Source organism: Pelobates fuscus, chromosome 3 (assembly GCF_036172605.1).
Source record: "Pelobates fuscus isolate aPelFus1 chromosome 3, aPelFus1.pri, whole genome shotgun sequence".
NCBI classification, from domain to species: Eukaryota; Metazoa; Chordata; class Amphibia; order Anura; family Pelobatidae; genus Pelobates; species Pelobates fuscus.
In genome coordinates, this window is record NC_086319.1 from 18185901 (window position 1) to 18199346 (window position 13446).

The 13446-nt window shown below is 38.3% G+C and overlaps 1 protein-coding gene across 1 annotated transcript in view; it reads right to left on the minus strand.

The window, feature by feature from the left end:
• CERK (ceramide kinase) overlaps positions 1 to 13446 on the minus strand; it is a 51016-nt gene that overhangs the window by 12510 nt on the left and 25060 nt on the right. The window contains exons 5-9 of the mRNA XM_063446785.1: positions 11142 to 11267; positions 9712 to 9775; positions 7292 to 7437; positions 4102 to 4176; positions 2140 to 2292 (exon numbers count right to left, since the gene is read on the minus strand). Of these exons, the coding sequence (XP_063302855.1) occupies positions 2140 to 2292; positions 4102 to 4176; positions 7292 to 7437; positions 9712 to 9775; positions 11142 to 11267 (564 nt within the window). The remainder of the gene's footprint in view (positions 1 to 2139; positions 2293 to 4101; positions 4177 to 7291; positions 7438 to 9711; positions 9776 to 11141; positions 11268 to 13446) is intronic.

Below are 13446 nucleotides of genomic sequence, written 5' to 3' on the forward strand. Positions count from 1 at the left end.
GAGGTAAGGAGCCTCGGCAAAGGAAGATGGCAAGTGAAAAGCTTTATTTTATTACAAAAATAATAATAGGGACTAAAGCATTTGGAAAATATTAGCTTTAGTGTTCCTTTAACCCCTTAAGGACACATGACATGTGTGACATGTCAGGATTCCCTTTTATTCCAGAAGTTTGGTCCTTCAGAGGTTAAACTCAAATAAATAAACAACAGCTCTCATGTTTATTCTGTCCAGGAAAATGGAGAGAAACAGACCATTGTTAATGATGCCATTCCAGACTCCCGATTACCAAACTGTGTCCCATCTGCTCCACACGGTATTACTGAGGTCTTAGCTAGTGTTTTATTGGTAAGAACATTTTATAGGATGGCAGTTCTGGAACAGATCAAAAGCAAGAATGCGATACACCCAAAGTTATCAAAAGAGCTTAGTGGTGTACTAGCAAAACCATTCACAAGAAAGGTAGTAGAGAGGAGTCGGGTAACTACAGGCCAGTAAGCTTTACTTCAGTAGTGGGGAAAGTGATGGAAACCATGTTAAAGGATAGGATTGTTGAACATCTAAAATCATATGGATTTCAAGATCAGAGACAACATGGGTTTACTTCAGGGAGATGATGCCAAACTAATCTTATTGATTTTTTTTGATTGGGTAACTAAAATATTAAATCAGGGTGGTGCGGTAGACATTGCTTACCTAGATTTCAGTAAGGCTTTTGACACTGTTGCACATAGATGGCTCATCAATAAACTGCAATCTTTTGGATTCCAATATTGTTGAATGGGTGAGGCAGTGGCTTGTAGCCAATGGAGTATATTCGAAGCTTGGGCTTGTCACCAGTGGGGTACCTCAGGGATCTGTACTTGGACCCATTCTCTTTAATATTTTTATTAGTGATATTGCAGAAGGTCTTGATGGTAAGGTATGTCTTTTTGCTGATGATACTAAAATTTGCAACAGGGTTGATGTTCCAGGAGGGATAAGCCAAATGGCTAATGATTTAAATAAATTAGAAAAACGGTCAGATCTGTGGCAACTGACATTTAATGTGGATAAGTGCAATATGGGTAAAAACCCAAGGGCAGAGTATAGGATATTTGATACCCTACTAACCTCAACCTCTGAGGAAAGGGATTTAGGAGTAATTATTTCAGATGACAAAGATAGGAATATAATGTAATAGAGCAGCAGGAAATGCTAGCAGAATGCTTGGTTGTATAGGGAGAGGCATTAGCAGAAGAAAGAGAGAAGTGCTCATGCCATTGTACAGAACACTGGTGGAGTATTGTACGCAGTACTGGAGACCGTATCTCCAGAAGGATATTGATACCTTAGAGAGAGTTCAGAGAAGGGCTAGTAAACTGGTTCATGGATTGCAGGATAAAACTTACCAGGAAAGGTTAAAGGATCTTAACATGTATAGCTTGGAGGAAAGACGAGACAGGGGGGATATGATAGAAACATTTAAATACGTAAAGGAAATCAACACAGTAAAGGAGGAGACTATATTTAAAAGAAGAAAAACTACCTCAACAAGAGAACATAGTCTTAAATTAGAGGGACAAAAGTTTAAAAATATCAGGAAGTATTACTCTACTGAGAGGGTAGTGGATGCATGGAATAGCCTTCCAGCTGAAGTGGTAGAGGTTAACACAGTGAAGGAGTTTAAGCATGCGTGGGATAGGCATAAGGCTATCCTAACTATAAGATAAGGCCAGGGACTAATGAAAGTATTTAGAAAATTGCGGACTAGATGGGCCGAATGGTTCTTATCTGCCGTCACAATCTATGTTTCTATACATAGCTATTTACATGCATTTGCTTAATATTTCAATCACATTTACTTGATATACATATATAGCAGAGCATATCTTACATTTTGTAGATTCTCTATAGCTTTCTCTTTGCCCCCAAACTGTTTATACACAAGTGTCGCAAAATAGCAACATGCAAATAATTCATGTTTCTATGATATCGCATTGCTTCTAAACAATATCAATCAATAACTAAATTATAACATCACTTTGCAAGAAAGGTTGTTAATAGAAATGTATCATGAGCTACAATCAATTACAGAGTTGATGGTGTATGCCCCTTTAACGTTTTCATGCCAAAATAAAAAACAAAAAAATTATTATTTACCTGCAAAGTCGTATCTAGCTGGACCCAGCCACCGATTCTTTTCACTGCATTTTAAAACGTCACCATAAAAACCATAGCCCAACAGAGAGACCGTGTATTTCAGAAACCTCTTCTTTCGATGTACAGAGCATACATCCAAAGGCTGAGAATCCCCTAGAAAAAGACAAATATATATAATACACACACATTTTGTGTAAAAAAAAAAAAAAAAAAAAAAAAAAAAACTGTACTTACCGAGTGGACAAAAAATACATCTATAAAATCTAAAAAGAGTTTTTTTTTTTTTTTTAATTTTCTTTAAATATATTAATTTTATATTTAAAATGGGCACCAATACAACTTGAAGGCATTTGATAGATTTTGGTTTTATTAATATGTTGTGTTCTGCATGCTCCAATCTTAAAATGTTTTACAGCATGCTACACCGTAACCCGGCCTTCTTAACCACACACCCTTATTGTCACGACAGTGACCCCTTCACACAGCGTGAAACCCTCAGGAAGACGTTTACCGGACCTTAGAGTGGCCGGACTAGCATCTGAGAATAGTTAAAGAAATAGCCAGAGGTCAAGGGATTACAGAAGACGGGCACACGATTACCCAAGCAACGGGAAACCAGAAACCAGAATACAGAATAGTCGGAGAGATAGCCAAGGGTCAAATACCAAAAAGGACAAACAGTGGTAAATAGCACTAGGGGACTTTAAACAAGAACCACACTAGGGCACCTGACAAGTGTCACGATAGCCCTTTTATAGTGTGGGTTCTTTAACTTTAAAGCCACTCCCCCAAAAGGTCCGGGAGCGTGGCCACGTTTGAATTTTAGCGGCACTTTCTCTCTGACGTCGGCGCGCATGCGCCGCGTCATAAAGGTTGGCGTGTTCCGAGCGGCCGGCGTCAGAAGCAATCGTTACACTTATTCCAGAAAGACTTCCTTATCAAAAGGTATGTACACAGTCTCAGCCCAGACAGCACTGAGAGAGCTGCATTTAATTCACAGCCTGGCTGCAGACGGTCAGAGAAACTACAAACAGATAACAATATCCTTACTTTATGTCTCCCTGGGTGTCCTCTCCTTCTAATGAAGGTGGTTTCACTGTTCAGATCATTCAGTAATATTAGTAGCGGAGCTGTGTGCATAGTTTTTATAAGGAAGTCTATTTCCGATATAGGTGGGACGTGACTAAACAGGCCATCTTATAGTGCAGCATGCTGTAAAACGGTACTGATATAACGTATAATGTATACATCATCTTAAAAGCACAAAAGAGAAAATGGTCCATTTTTTATTTTAAATAAAAAAAGATCAGGGATACTTTCCCCCCCCCAGATATACTACAAGTAAGGTTTTGAGGCAATACTAGTACATCCAATGTTATTATGAACAGCCTCATTTCATTACAGTCTATAAGAAACAATATACATAGACGCATTATTAATTGCTGTGAGATGGCCAGCTCTGCAGTGCATACCTTGCACTGGTCCAGAGAGATCTTTATAGAGCAATGCTTGTATACATAGTAATACAACTCCAGCAGTTCCTTCCATTTAGATCCATATAATGCAATGCCAAATTAATTAAAAGGCTTTTCAGAATCCCCCCAAACCACGTTGACTATGATCTCACATTTCCAAACGGGAGGCGTAGGACAGACACAATAATCAATCCATAGCTGGACATTTACGAATGCACAAGTCTACTGATTCCCCATAGCAAACAAGTGCACATGGAATAGAACAGCCATTATTGTTTGCACTGAGTGGAAGATAACGGCAGCTGTACTGCGCATACACAAGCAGCCCATTAACTGGAAAACAATAATGTGCAACCCTTTATCTTAATCATACAAACAAACAATAGTAAATGAATAACAACTCTTTCCTTCACGCTATGCATTTTATAGATATTCCTGCTAGGAAATAAGAAAAGATAAATAAATAAAACACAGAATTCACACATACCTAAAATGATGTGAAGAGCTGAAGTCACAGGGTCGTTAATACCAACAGTTGCAAAGCATACGCAATCTGTGGATCCTGGAAGAAAAACAAAATCCTGTTTTTTAGGGGATGTTTAACTCCTCCCTACCGAGCACTCTGTGATTGGAAAATATTAGAACAACATTTATTTGAAGCAAGGGATGCATGGCTAGCATATAAAGATAGCAAAACACAGCATGTTTGTGTATAGATTGCTTTGCAATATGTAAATTAACATGATTATTTACAACGTCCTTCATCTTGCAATATTTCACACAGGGTTTGAAATGTTTCTATAAAAGCAAAAATGCAATTTAGCTTACGTACAGTAGGTGTGACAAAAATATAATAAATTAAAAAAAATGAACAACATGCTTGAAAAAGGAATTTGTAAGGCCCCTAAAGACATCCCGGGCTCTTCCTCTTCTCTACAACCCCTCTGTTGGTGTTCCCCACGGTTCTCGTTCTACACTGCCTCCCTTGGCAAAAACATCAGCTCATTTGGCTTCCACCAAAATAATTTCTGTGCAGACTTTAAGCACCATGACCTCTTCAAAGGGCTGAAGGGATTATGGTGCTTGGGAAAAACCCTTTAAGTATAGGTATTAAACGATTATTTAAACCCTGGAAAGAGACAGGTCCCCTTTAACATTTTACACGGCTAGTCAAAGGATTTATTTTTTTATAGGTTTGTCGTTGATATTTTAACATGCTCTAAATGCAACATATAAATCTAATACCATTAAGGCCCAAATAAAAGGTTAAATGACTTATCTGGTGGGTGGGGAAAACTATTTAACTTATAAATCACAGCTTAGGTCACTGTAGGCAAACTGTTTGAAATGGCTGTCACGGTCCTCATTTTCAGACGAAGCTAAACGTGTTTATCACGTGTAAAATTATGCAAAGCCACAAAGAAAACCCACTGTGAATGTTATTAATGGGGAAACACCTCTCCACCAGTTTGTGGAATGTGAGAGAGGCACTTCCAGAACGGAATACCAAGATGGTCCCTGCAAAATTAAATCTCAAAATAAAGCCAACCCTTGCTCCGCCTGCTCACAGATATTATGATACTGAGGTTATGTATGGGCACAGCCTTTTAATAATGCTGACAATTTACTAAAGCGAGGTAATAACAAACAGAAATTATTGCCAAAAGAACTAATTTAATTCTTAAAATCCCTCTCGCAGACACCAAATGTGCCACCCTTTTAAAATGCACAGGGAGCTGTAGAGTTGCTGATATAAATGTGCAGGGGGCTCCAATTTCCCTTATAAACTACATGTAAATGTAAAAAACAAAAAAGAGGCTAATTTGACCATGAGGAGTTAGAAGAGGGAGAGAAAAAAAAAAAAAAAAAGAGAAAGAAGACTTTCTATAGATTTTACGTCTTTATAGGAGATACCAAATCAAAGTGATTTCAGTGAATTCCGCTTCCCATTACTGAAACACAATGTACTTTTGTTAATGCGCTCAGGAAATTGGTGACTCTTCGTTATTCTCCTTTATCTTGTGTGAATGATCTGGATACTTGCCTGGGTCCAGCTACGTTCAATCCAGTTTTACTAAGCTCAGAGTAAAAGCTGCAATGGATCAAAACGCTGTGAACCAGCAGCCTCATTCCTCTCGCTGCCCACATAAAAAGTTTAATGTGAAACCAAGGGCACAAACGCTTCTCAAGAAAGGATTAGTCTCTGCAGTTCGTGAGGAGAAAAAAAAATAAAAAAATGGCGCTTCAATAGAACTATATGCCGGAGCCAAGACGCCCGATAAATCTTACGGTTTGACATATTGCTAATAAAATCCCTGCCTTACAGAGCACTTGGATTTCAAGGTATTTATTATGGTTTGAGTGTGTTGCAATAAGTCATGGAAAGAAACGGAGCTGTGTATAATGGCGAGGGGGCGGGAAGGACAAATATTAAACAATGCTTTGGAAACTTCTACAGAAACACACACCAAATACTGCAAAACAGAAGGACTGCTAAAAAAAGAGCTCCATTATTCTAAACATAAGTAGAACACACATTACTTGTAACTAATTAATTACCATGCCTTAACATGAGGATGCAACCGTAAACCAAAGTATCCAAATGGGTTTTATTGCAGCCTGGGGCCCGACGTTAAACTTACACAGACCTCTCAGTCCAGAGGATTACATTAAAACCACCTTAAGGACACATGACGGAAAATTTCCGTCATGATTCCCTTTCATTTCTGAAGTTGTGTATATATATTGAAGAAAAATAAAAAACAATACAAGAATTATGTCACCATAATTATTTTAAAGACTAAATTGCTCCTCCCCTAGCACCCATCAGTTGCTCTAACTAATGCAAGGCTGCCCGTTTTATCAGGTTATCAGTTCTGTAGACACAGGATCCCTGAACAGAATGCCTTTTGTCTCTCGCCAACATTACATATGCCAATATACATCAAAGTGATTCCCTATCGAGAAGACGCTTTCTTGGAATGCTGTCCACCGCATATAACAAAGGGGGTTACAGGAAAAGTAGTGAGAATGCACAGACAGGCATGTAGTAACGGCCAGCGGGAGGGTGTGTATGTATATGGCATATAGTTGCAGTTATAATGAATTGGGTCAAAAACGCTCCTTGCACTGCTGCCGATTATGCAGGATGGAGGACGTGTTGCCATGGGATTTGTATGGTGGCTGAATTAAGTATCCAACATGGAAATATGACCAGTTATTCTATCATTCTGGACATCGACCAAAACTCAATCCTGTTAAAAGTGAGTGTCTGCTTACTTTCAACTTAAAATATACAAGCACAATGAAAGCTGGCTTGCTAAAACCACAGACCGATAACTGACAAACCAACACTTCCGGCTCTTCACTAAACTCTAAAATTCCACAAATCCAAATGGCAAAAACTGAGACACACAGTGACTGTAGCAGAGTTGGGGAGTTTTCCCAGATCAGCTCTTTTTGACTCAGTTTTGCCATTGGTATTTATTTCATGAAAGCATTGTGTTTAGTAAATAATACTGAGTGTTACAAGTAGCAAGTTACAAGTAGCAAGTAGCAGATTGTAAAAACTGCCATCCAACTGTTCTCAATAATGTTGCAGAACCCTTTCTCCCAAAAAAGTCTAAAAAAAATACTAACAAATACTGAATATGAACGTGATGCATGTAAGGACTTACCGGCAGGGATAATGCCAATTCTTATTGCACACGGAGATAGATTTGCTTCGGGATTGTCATGGTCGATATCCTTATCTTTTTGCACTCTGCCTATAAGTCCGTGCAGAACCTCGCTGAACATCCCATCTCCACCAACACACACAATCCTACCAACAAAACACAAACACGTGTTCATTCTAACAATCACAGACCTAAAAAAAACATTTAGAAGACTAAATAGGTTTGGCTGAAATATAGAAATGATTCAAGATAAATCTAGAACATTTTAAAAGCATTTTGATATTGTAATAGCTTTAAGAATGATCAAATTAAGATCGGTAAGTAATGCCCACTTATAAATGTCTAAGTGAAGCAGCACAAAGACACAAAAAACAGAGTGTACAAAAGGAAGCGAGAGATCATTGACACGACTTATAATGAATCTGATAGGTTCACTTTGTAACTTATAAAGCAAATCTGTAATTTATGGTAGAGATGATTGATACAATTCTCTGCTTTGGGAGGGGTTATTACCCAAGTGATGTAACTTGCTCCAGATCTACGATTGCCAGAGGGTCCATGGGTGCTAATCTGTCTAAATTATGAATGTTCCTGTTTAGGGTGCTTACCAAGCAATCCTAACTGATGTGATGGGATAACAGCATCAATTGCCTTGTACTCCACTCCTGCGAGTGTGGGGGGAGTAATACAGCAGAGAACCACTTTTGGGAGTGATCCTTTGCTCACCTGTCACTTAGTCCACAGCTTAGACCTTCTGTGCCACTAAAGTACAGGTCTTATTTCAAGACTTGATTGACAGGTGGGAGATGGATCATTCTTTAAAAGGCATTACATTTAAATATATACATAAGCTAGCATTTCTGCCTGACGTTAGGAGTATAATGACAAGTACACTTTAACTACTACAAGAAGAATAAACCTGTGAATTATATTTAAGCCAAAATAGTCAGGTAAAACAAGATTTCTAAATGACCTAAAATGTGTACTTCTTGTGTCAGTTCTCCACAATTACCACACTTTAAACAAAGAAGTAACACAAAAAAATAAACAAAAATTGGGAACAAGAAAGCGGGTCTTCAATCGAGTAAGAGCAGTGGTATAGATCAATTCAAGAAGTTAAAAAATCGTTGCATTGTCTAAATATCAGAGCTTCATTATAAAATTCTTCGTCAATGGCATAGGGTACCAAAAATTCTAAATAGAATCAACCCTGACAATACCAAACTTTGTTGGAGATGTACTTGTGCTGAAGGTAGCTCTAAACATATCTGGTGGGGATGTAAGCTTTTAAAACCTATATGGAATACAGCATTTAGAGTTATATCAGACTTAGTGGGAGAAGATTTGGACGATAACTTATTAGTTGCTCTTTTCCATTTCCATTTCAAAATAGATATCTAATAATCCAACTTATAATGGCCATAAAAATATCAAGATATTGGCTACAGAAATAGACTCCATCTTGGACCCAAGTGCTAACTCAGCTTAAATACCAACACGATATGGAAATATGATAGCCACTTAATTTGATGAGAAATGGTCACCTTGGCTAGATAATCTGATATAACTGTATACCTTGGCGTTCTCTGTTATGAATATCCCTATACATAAAGATCACTAATTCCTCCCTGTGGTACTGTATTCAGGAAAGTTATGAAGTAACTTAATTATTATAGTTTAGGCCCGCCTAATCCGCTCAGTCCTTTAAATTGTGATATTTGTGTTTCTGTGTGTGAAGTCTACTCAACAGTTCACATATCCTTCTATTGTAACTCAAAGTCTATATGTCTAATTCTGAACTGTTCTTGTCTGTGATGTTACATATGTAACATTTAAAAAAATAATAAAAAAAAAAATAAAAAAAAATAAACAGATACATGCGGTATGTGGCACACTGAAAAGCTAAACATTAGTTTCAGGATCTGCCAATTCACAAACATTGACCAATTTAAAAGGTACGCCGTAAACTACAAAGAGCCAGCTTCGTTACTAAAAGCACACACCAGTAAATATCCTAATTCCAAGAGTTTAACGAGAATGTATAAAGGTTTTTTGAGAGAGAGACATTTACTGAACCAATATGACCGCTCATTCTAGATCAAGTACACAGGTTTAAAAAAGGAAAGGATTAATGAAGGACATGAAATGCACCTTTAATTGCAAACAGCACAATTTAATGAAAACAGAGGGGGGGGGGGGGGGGGAGGGGGAGAAAGGATATTCAAAGAAAAAAAAAAAGGGGGGAATAGAGTAGGGTGAAATGCAGAGAAAATAAATAGGACAAACAAGATAAATTAAAGCAGAACTAGACTGGGGCAAACATAGACGGACATGTATATCTGAAATGGGTTATGTTCCTTGCTTTTTACATCTTGCTTAAAAAAAAAAAAAAAAAAAAAGCGCCGTATGCTTGTACTCACCCATCGTATTTTTCCAGATTCACTTCGTAAAGGTTATCCCTAGCATGATTTGCAAATTCTGTCACTGCAAGAAAAGGACATTGGTAATTGTAACACACTGAAAAAGTAGGTTTCCAACTGACTCCAACTTGTTACGAGTTCCGCAAATAACAAATTAGTTTGCTGAAATGTACTTTTTTAACATTGTCTGCTTCTTTTGCTGCTACCACTCAAGAAACAAAAAAATATACATGTATTTAATTATTCATAACATAAGCCTCGGCATCTTAGCTTACAACCATTAATAAATATACATAAAGCACATCTTGTTTTATTGCAAACGGAATGCACTATAAGTGGGAGATAATGTTTCAAATCCAGCAGGAAAATCTAACATCTGAGAATTTTCCTGTTTAACAACTCGCAAAATTATCGCTTTAATACCAGACAAAACAAGCTTTAAATACAAAAAAAATGTAAGCACTATAAAAATGTTTCCTGTCACAATGCTTATTCCATGTTCTCTAGAGATGAAAAGCGGCCCTGCATGTTTGGAGAGGATGGATAGAGTTTCACAATGACAATGTTACATTTACTCTAAGGTTCGGCCTCCTTGCCACCCTGTCCTTCAAGGATACAAATAAATGGAGGTGAATAATAAAAATAGATCAGAAACACAACAATAACGATAAGAAACAAGTGCCAATCGAATTAAAGCAGGTAAAATAAAATTTAGAGGAATGAAAAATTCCCACTGCATTTGCAGATTATTTCAGATATTCCTCCAGTCATAAGGATAAAAATAAATACTGACTTCAGGCAATTCATCTGTCGGCACATCATTAATCATTTATAATGACAACTACAGAATGTGCCATTTCTAGGAAAGGAGGCGAGCCTGTATTAGGATGCTAGGGTGCAGTCACCAACGGGATTAGAACTGTAGCTATAAAATAAACCAACACCCACACAAAGGGTGAGACAGAGACAATTTTTAAAAAGCCGATGCAGAATGAAACATTCAAGGGACACTATAGTCACCACAACTACAGCTTCAGGCATTTTCATGCAAACACTGCCTTTTCAGGGACACCTCCAATTGGCCACTGGAGGTGCTTCCTGGCTCAGTGCTGCACAGTAGGCAGTTTCTCTGAAAATAGAGTGTTTACATTAAATTGCCTGCAGTGAGCTATAGATCTCACCTGAACAACTTCATTAAGCTGTAGTTGTTCAGGTGACTATAGTGTCCCTTTAAAAATTCCCAGGATTCTTAAAATTAATCATTGCTCCTATACAAGAATAAAATTCATTTCTAAACAGGTGTGATAAATGTAAAGAAGGGGAGGGGTAGACAGAATATGCATCCAAAATTATATTTTTAGATGTGAATTCCATTAAGACAAGAAACTGAAGGGAATATATGAGCATTTGCTTTTATTGTTTTTACATACCGATAACGTCTGTAGAGATGCCTGCAAGGTTGAATAATGGAGCCACTTTATTTTCATATATTTGCTTTCCTTTTTTCTTTCCTCCGTACGGGTTTATATAAATTAATAAGTGCTTTGGTCTACATGCTGCAGAAAGAAGAAACAAACTAAAAATATCAGTAATTTGTAAATCAGTGCTTTCAATGGTTCTGGCAGGTCAGGGAACGTTTGATTGATTAAACCGGCCAACACGGTACGATCACAGGTTTCACTATATAGCAGTGAGCACTGGGGTGGACTGACTGCACTTTGTGTCTGAGCATCTAATCGCTTTAACAGCAAATCGCACGTTGTGAAATGCTCAAAAACAGATCTCCTTATACAGCCAGCCATCGTTGTTCTCAAACACAGCCAAGAGGGGGTATATCACAAAAGGATCCCAAAATGTCATAATGTCCTGCGTAGTCCCCTTTCAAAAACACCACCACGAAGGGACACTTTAACCCCTTAAGGACACATGACATGTGTGACGTGTCATGATTCCTTTTTATTCCAGAAGTTTGGTCCTTAAGGGGTTAAGCACCATAACTTATACCGCGCGCTTTAGTGGTTATGGTGCCAAGAGTTCCCAAGCGCTGCCGCATGGTAAGCTGTCAAACAGACTGGCACTGTGCTCTGCCAGGTGCGCTTATTCCAGATTGAACGGATATGCTAGAGCAGAGGTAGGCAACCTACGGCACTAGTGCCGTGCACGGCACCCGAGGTGTCTTTGCACGGCACTCAAGGCTGCTAGAGCCAAACAGGCTCTGGCCTATCAGGAGTCCCAGTAAAACTTCAAATATCTGCTAATACGAAAAGATGGTGAAGGACAATCCTCAATTTAAGCATTGCAGCACATAGAGGAAATTATCTCAGATCACTTCCTCCAAGCACTTGTGAATGGGAATCCACAACGTAGTAGAGCAGCCTGCAGCTGCTGTTGCAGCTCCTGTCTTTGACCTGTACCAGGCCAGTCTGGTCCCCACTGGAACCCAGGGAAGCCAACCATACTGCTAGATATACACAGATATTGTGGATCAAACCAAGTGTTTATCTGAGTATCTGCTCCTTTCCAAATTGTTAAAATAAATGTGTGCACGTTTTGAAGTAAATTATACTGAGACACAGGTATCAGGTTAATAAAAAACTTTGGAATGTTTACTCAGGGGGCGGCAAGCCCCTTATAAAGGCAAAAATACATCATATGCAAAAATGTAGATAACAGAGAGAATACATCTCTAATTGGTTAAGTGTCTTATCTAATGCACATCCTACGAGGCGTGATGTCACCATCATCCCGGGATTTTACTCCGGATGTAGGCGCCATCTTGTTACACGAGGTAGTTAGTCGGTGGGAGCGGGTGCTCTAGCAGCCATTTTGAGTAGATATTGAATACAGGTATACACAGTAAATAGACATTTTTACTATCACCAATTTACATTCATTACACAGAAATGAAGAATAACCCTCCCCTTATACAAATAATACGAACAGCCCACACACAAACATACACACAATCTGCACAAACGTAACCCGCTAACAATCCACATACATGCACACAAAGCCCACATGCAGCCTTTCACATGCAATACCCCAAACAGCCCACACAGACTACCAAACATACAATGTGACATATCCATCCACACACAATTCCACAAGCAGCCCTCATACACAGCCCACATTCATATGTATCATACACAATACCATAAACTACTAATGAACATATACAATATAATAGCTCATATACGCACAAATACAATGATGCAAAGCAACTGCAGTAAAAATAACACAAACAGAATACGGCAGCATACACACCTAAATTTAAAAAAATAGGACCGGCACGCTACGGGACATCACAATCCTATATCGGCACAGTGCTGCTAAAAGGTTGCCTACCCCTGTGCTAGAGGAAAAATTAAGCCAGATCAATTTTGTGCAACTGCGGACCTTATTCATTGGGTGAGAGGTTCAGTTGACAACCTCACTCAATTAACAATGTTCATATTTGCGCACACACCACAAAAAAAAAACACTAAACAAAATAAATAAAAACACAAACCAGGAGTTAAACACTTCTAAAGTAAATACATTGTGCTGTTAGATTTTATTTAAACAGAAGCTACTTTTTTATGCAGGTTGTGTAAGTCCCAGGTAGGGAGGTGTGGCTAGGGCTGCATAAACAGAAACAAAAGAGATTTAACTACTAAATGTCAGAGAATTAAGCAGTGAGACTGCAGGGACACGATCTAGACACCAAAACTACTTCACTAAGCTAAAGTTGTTTTG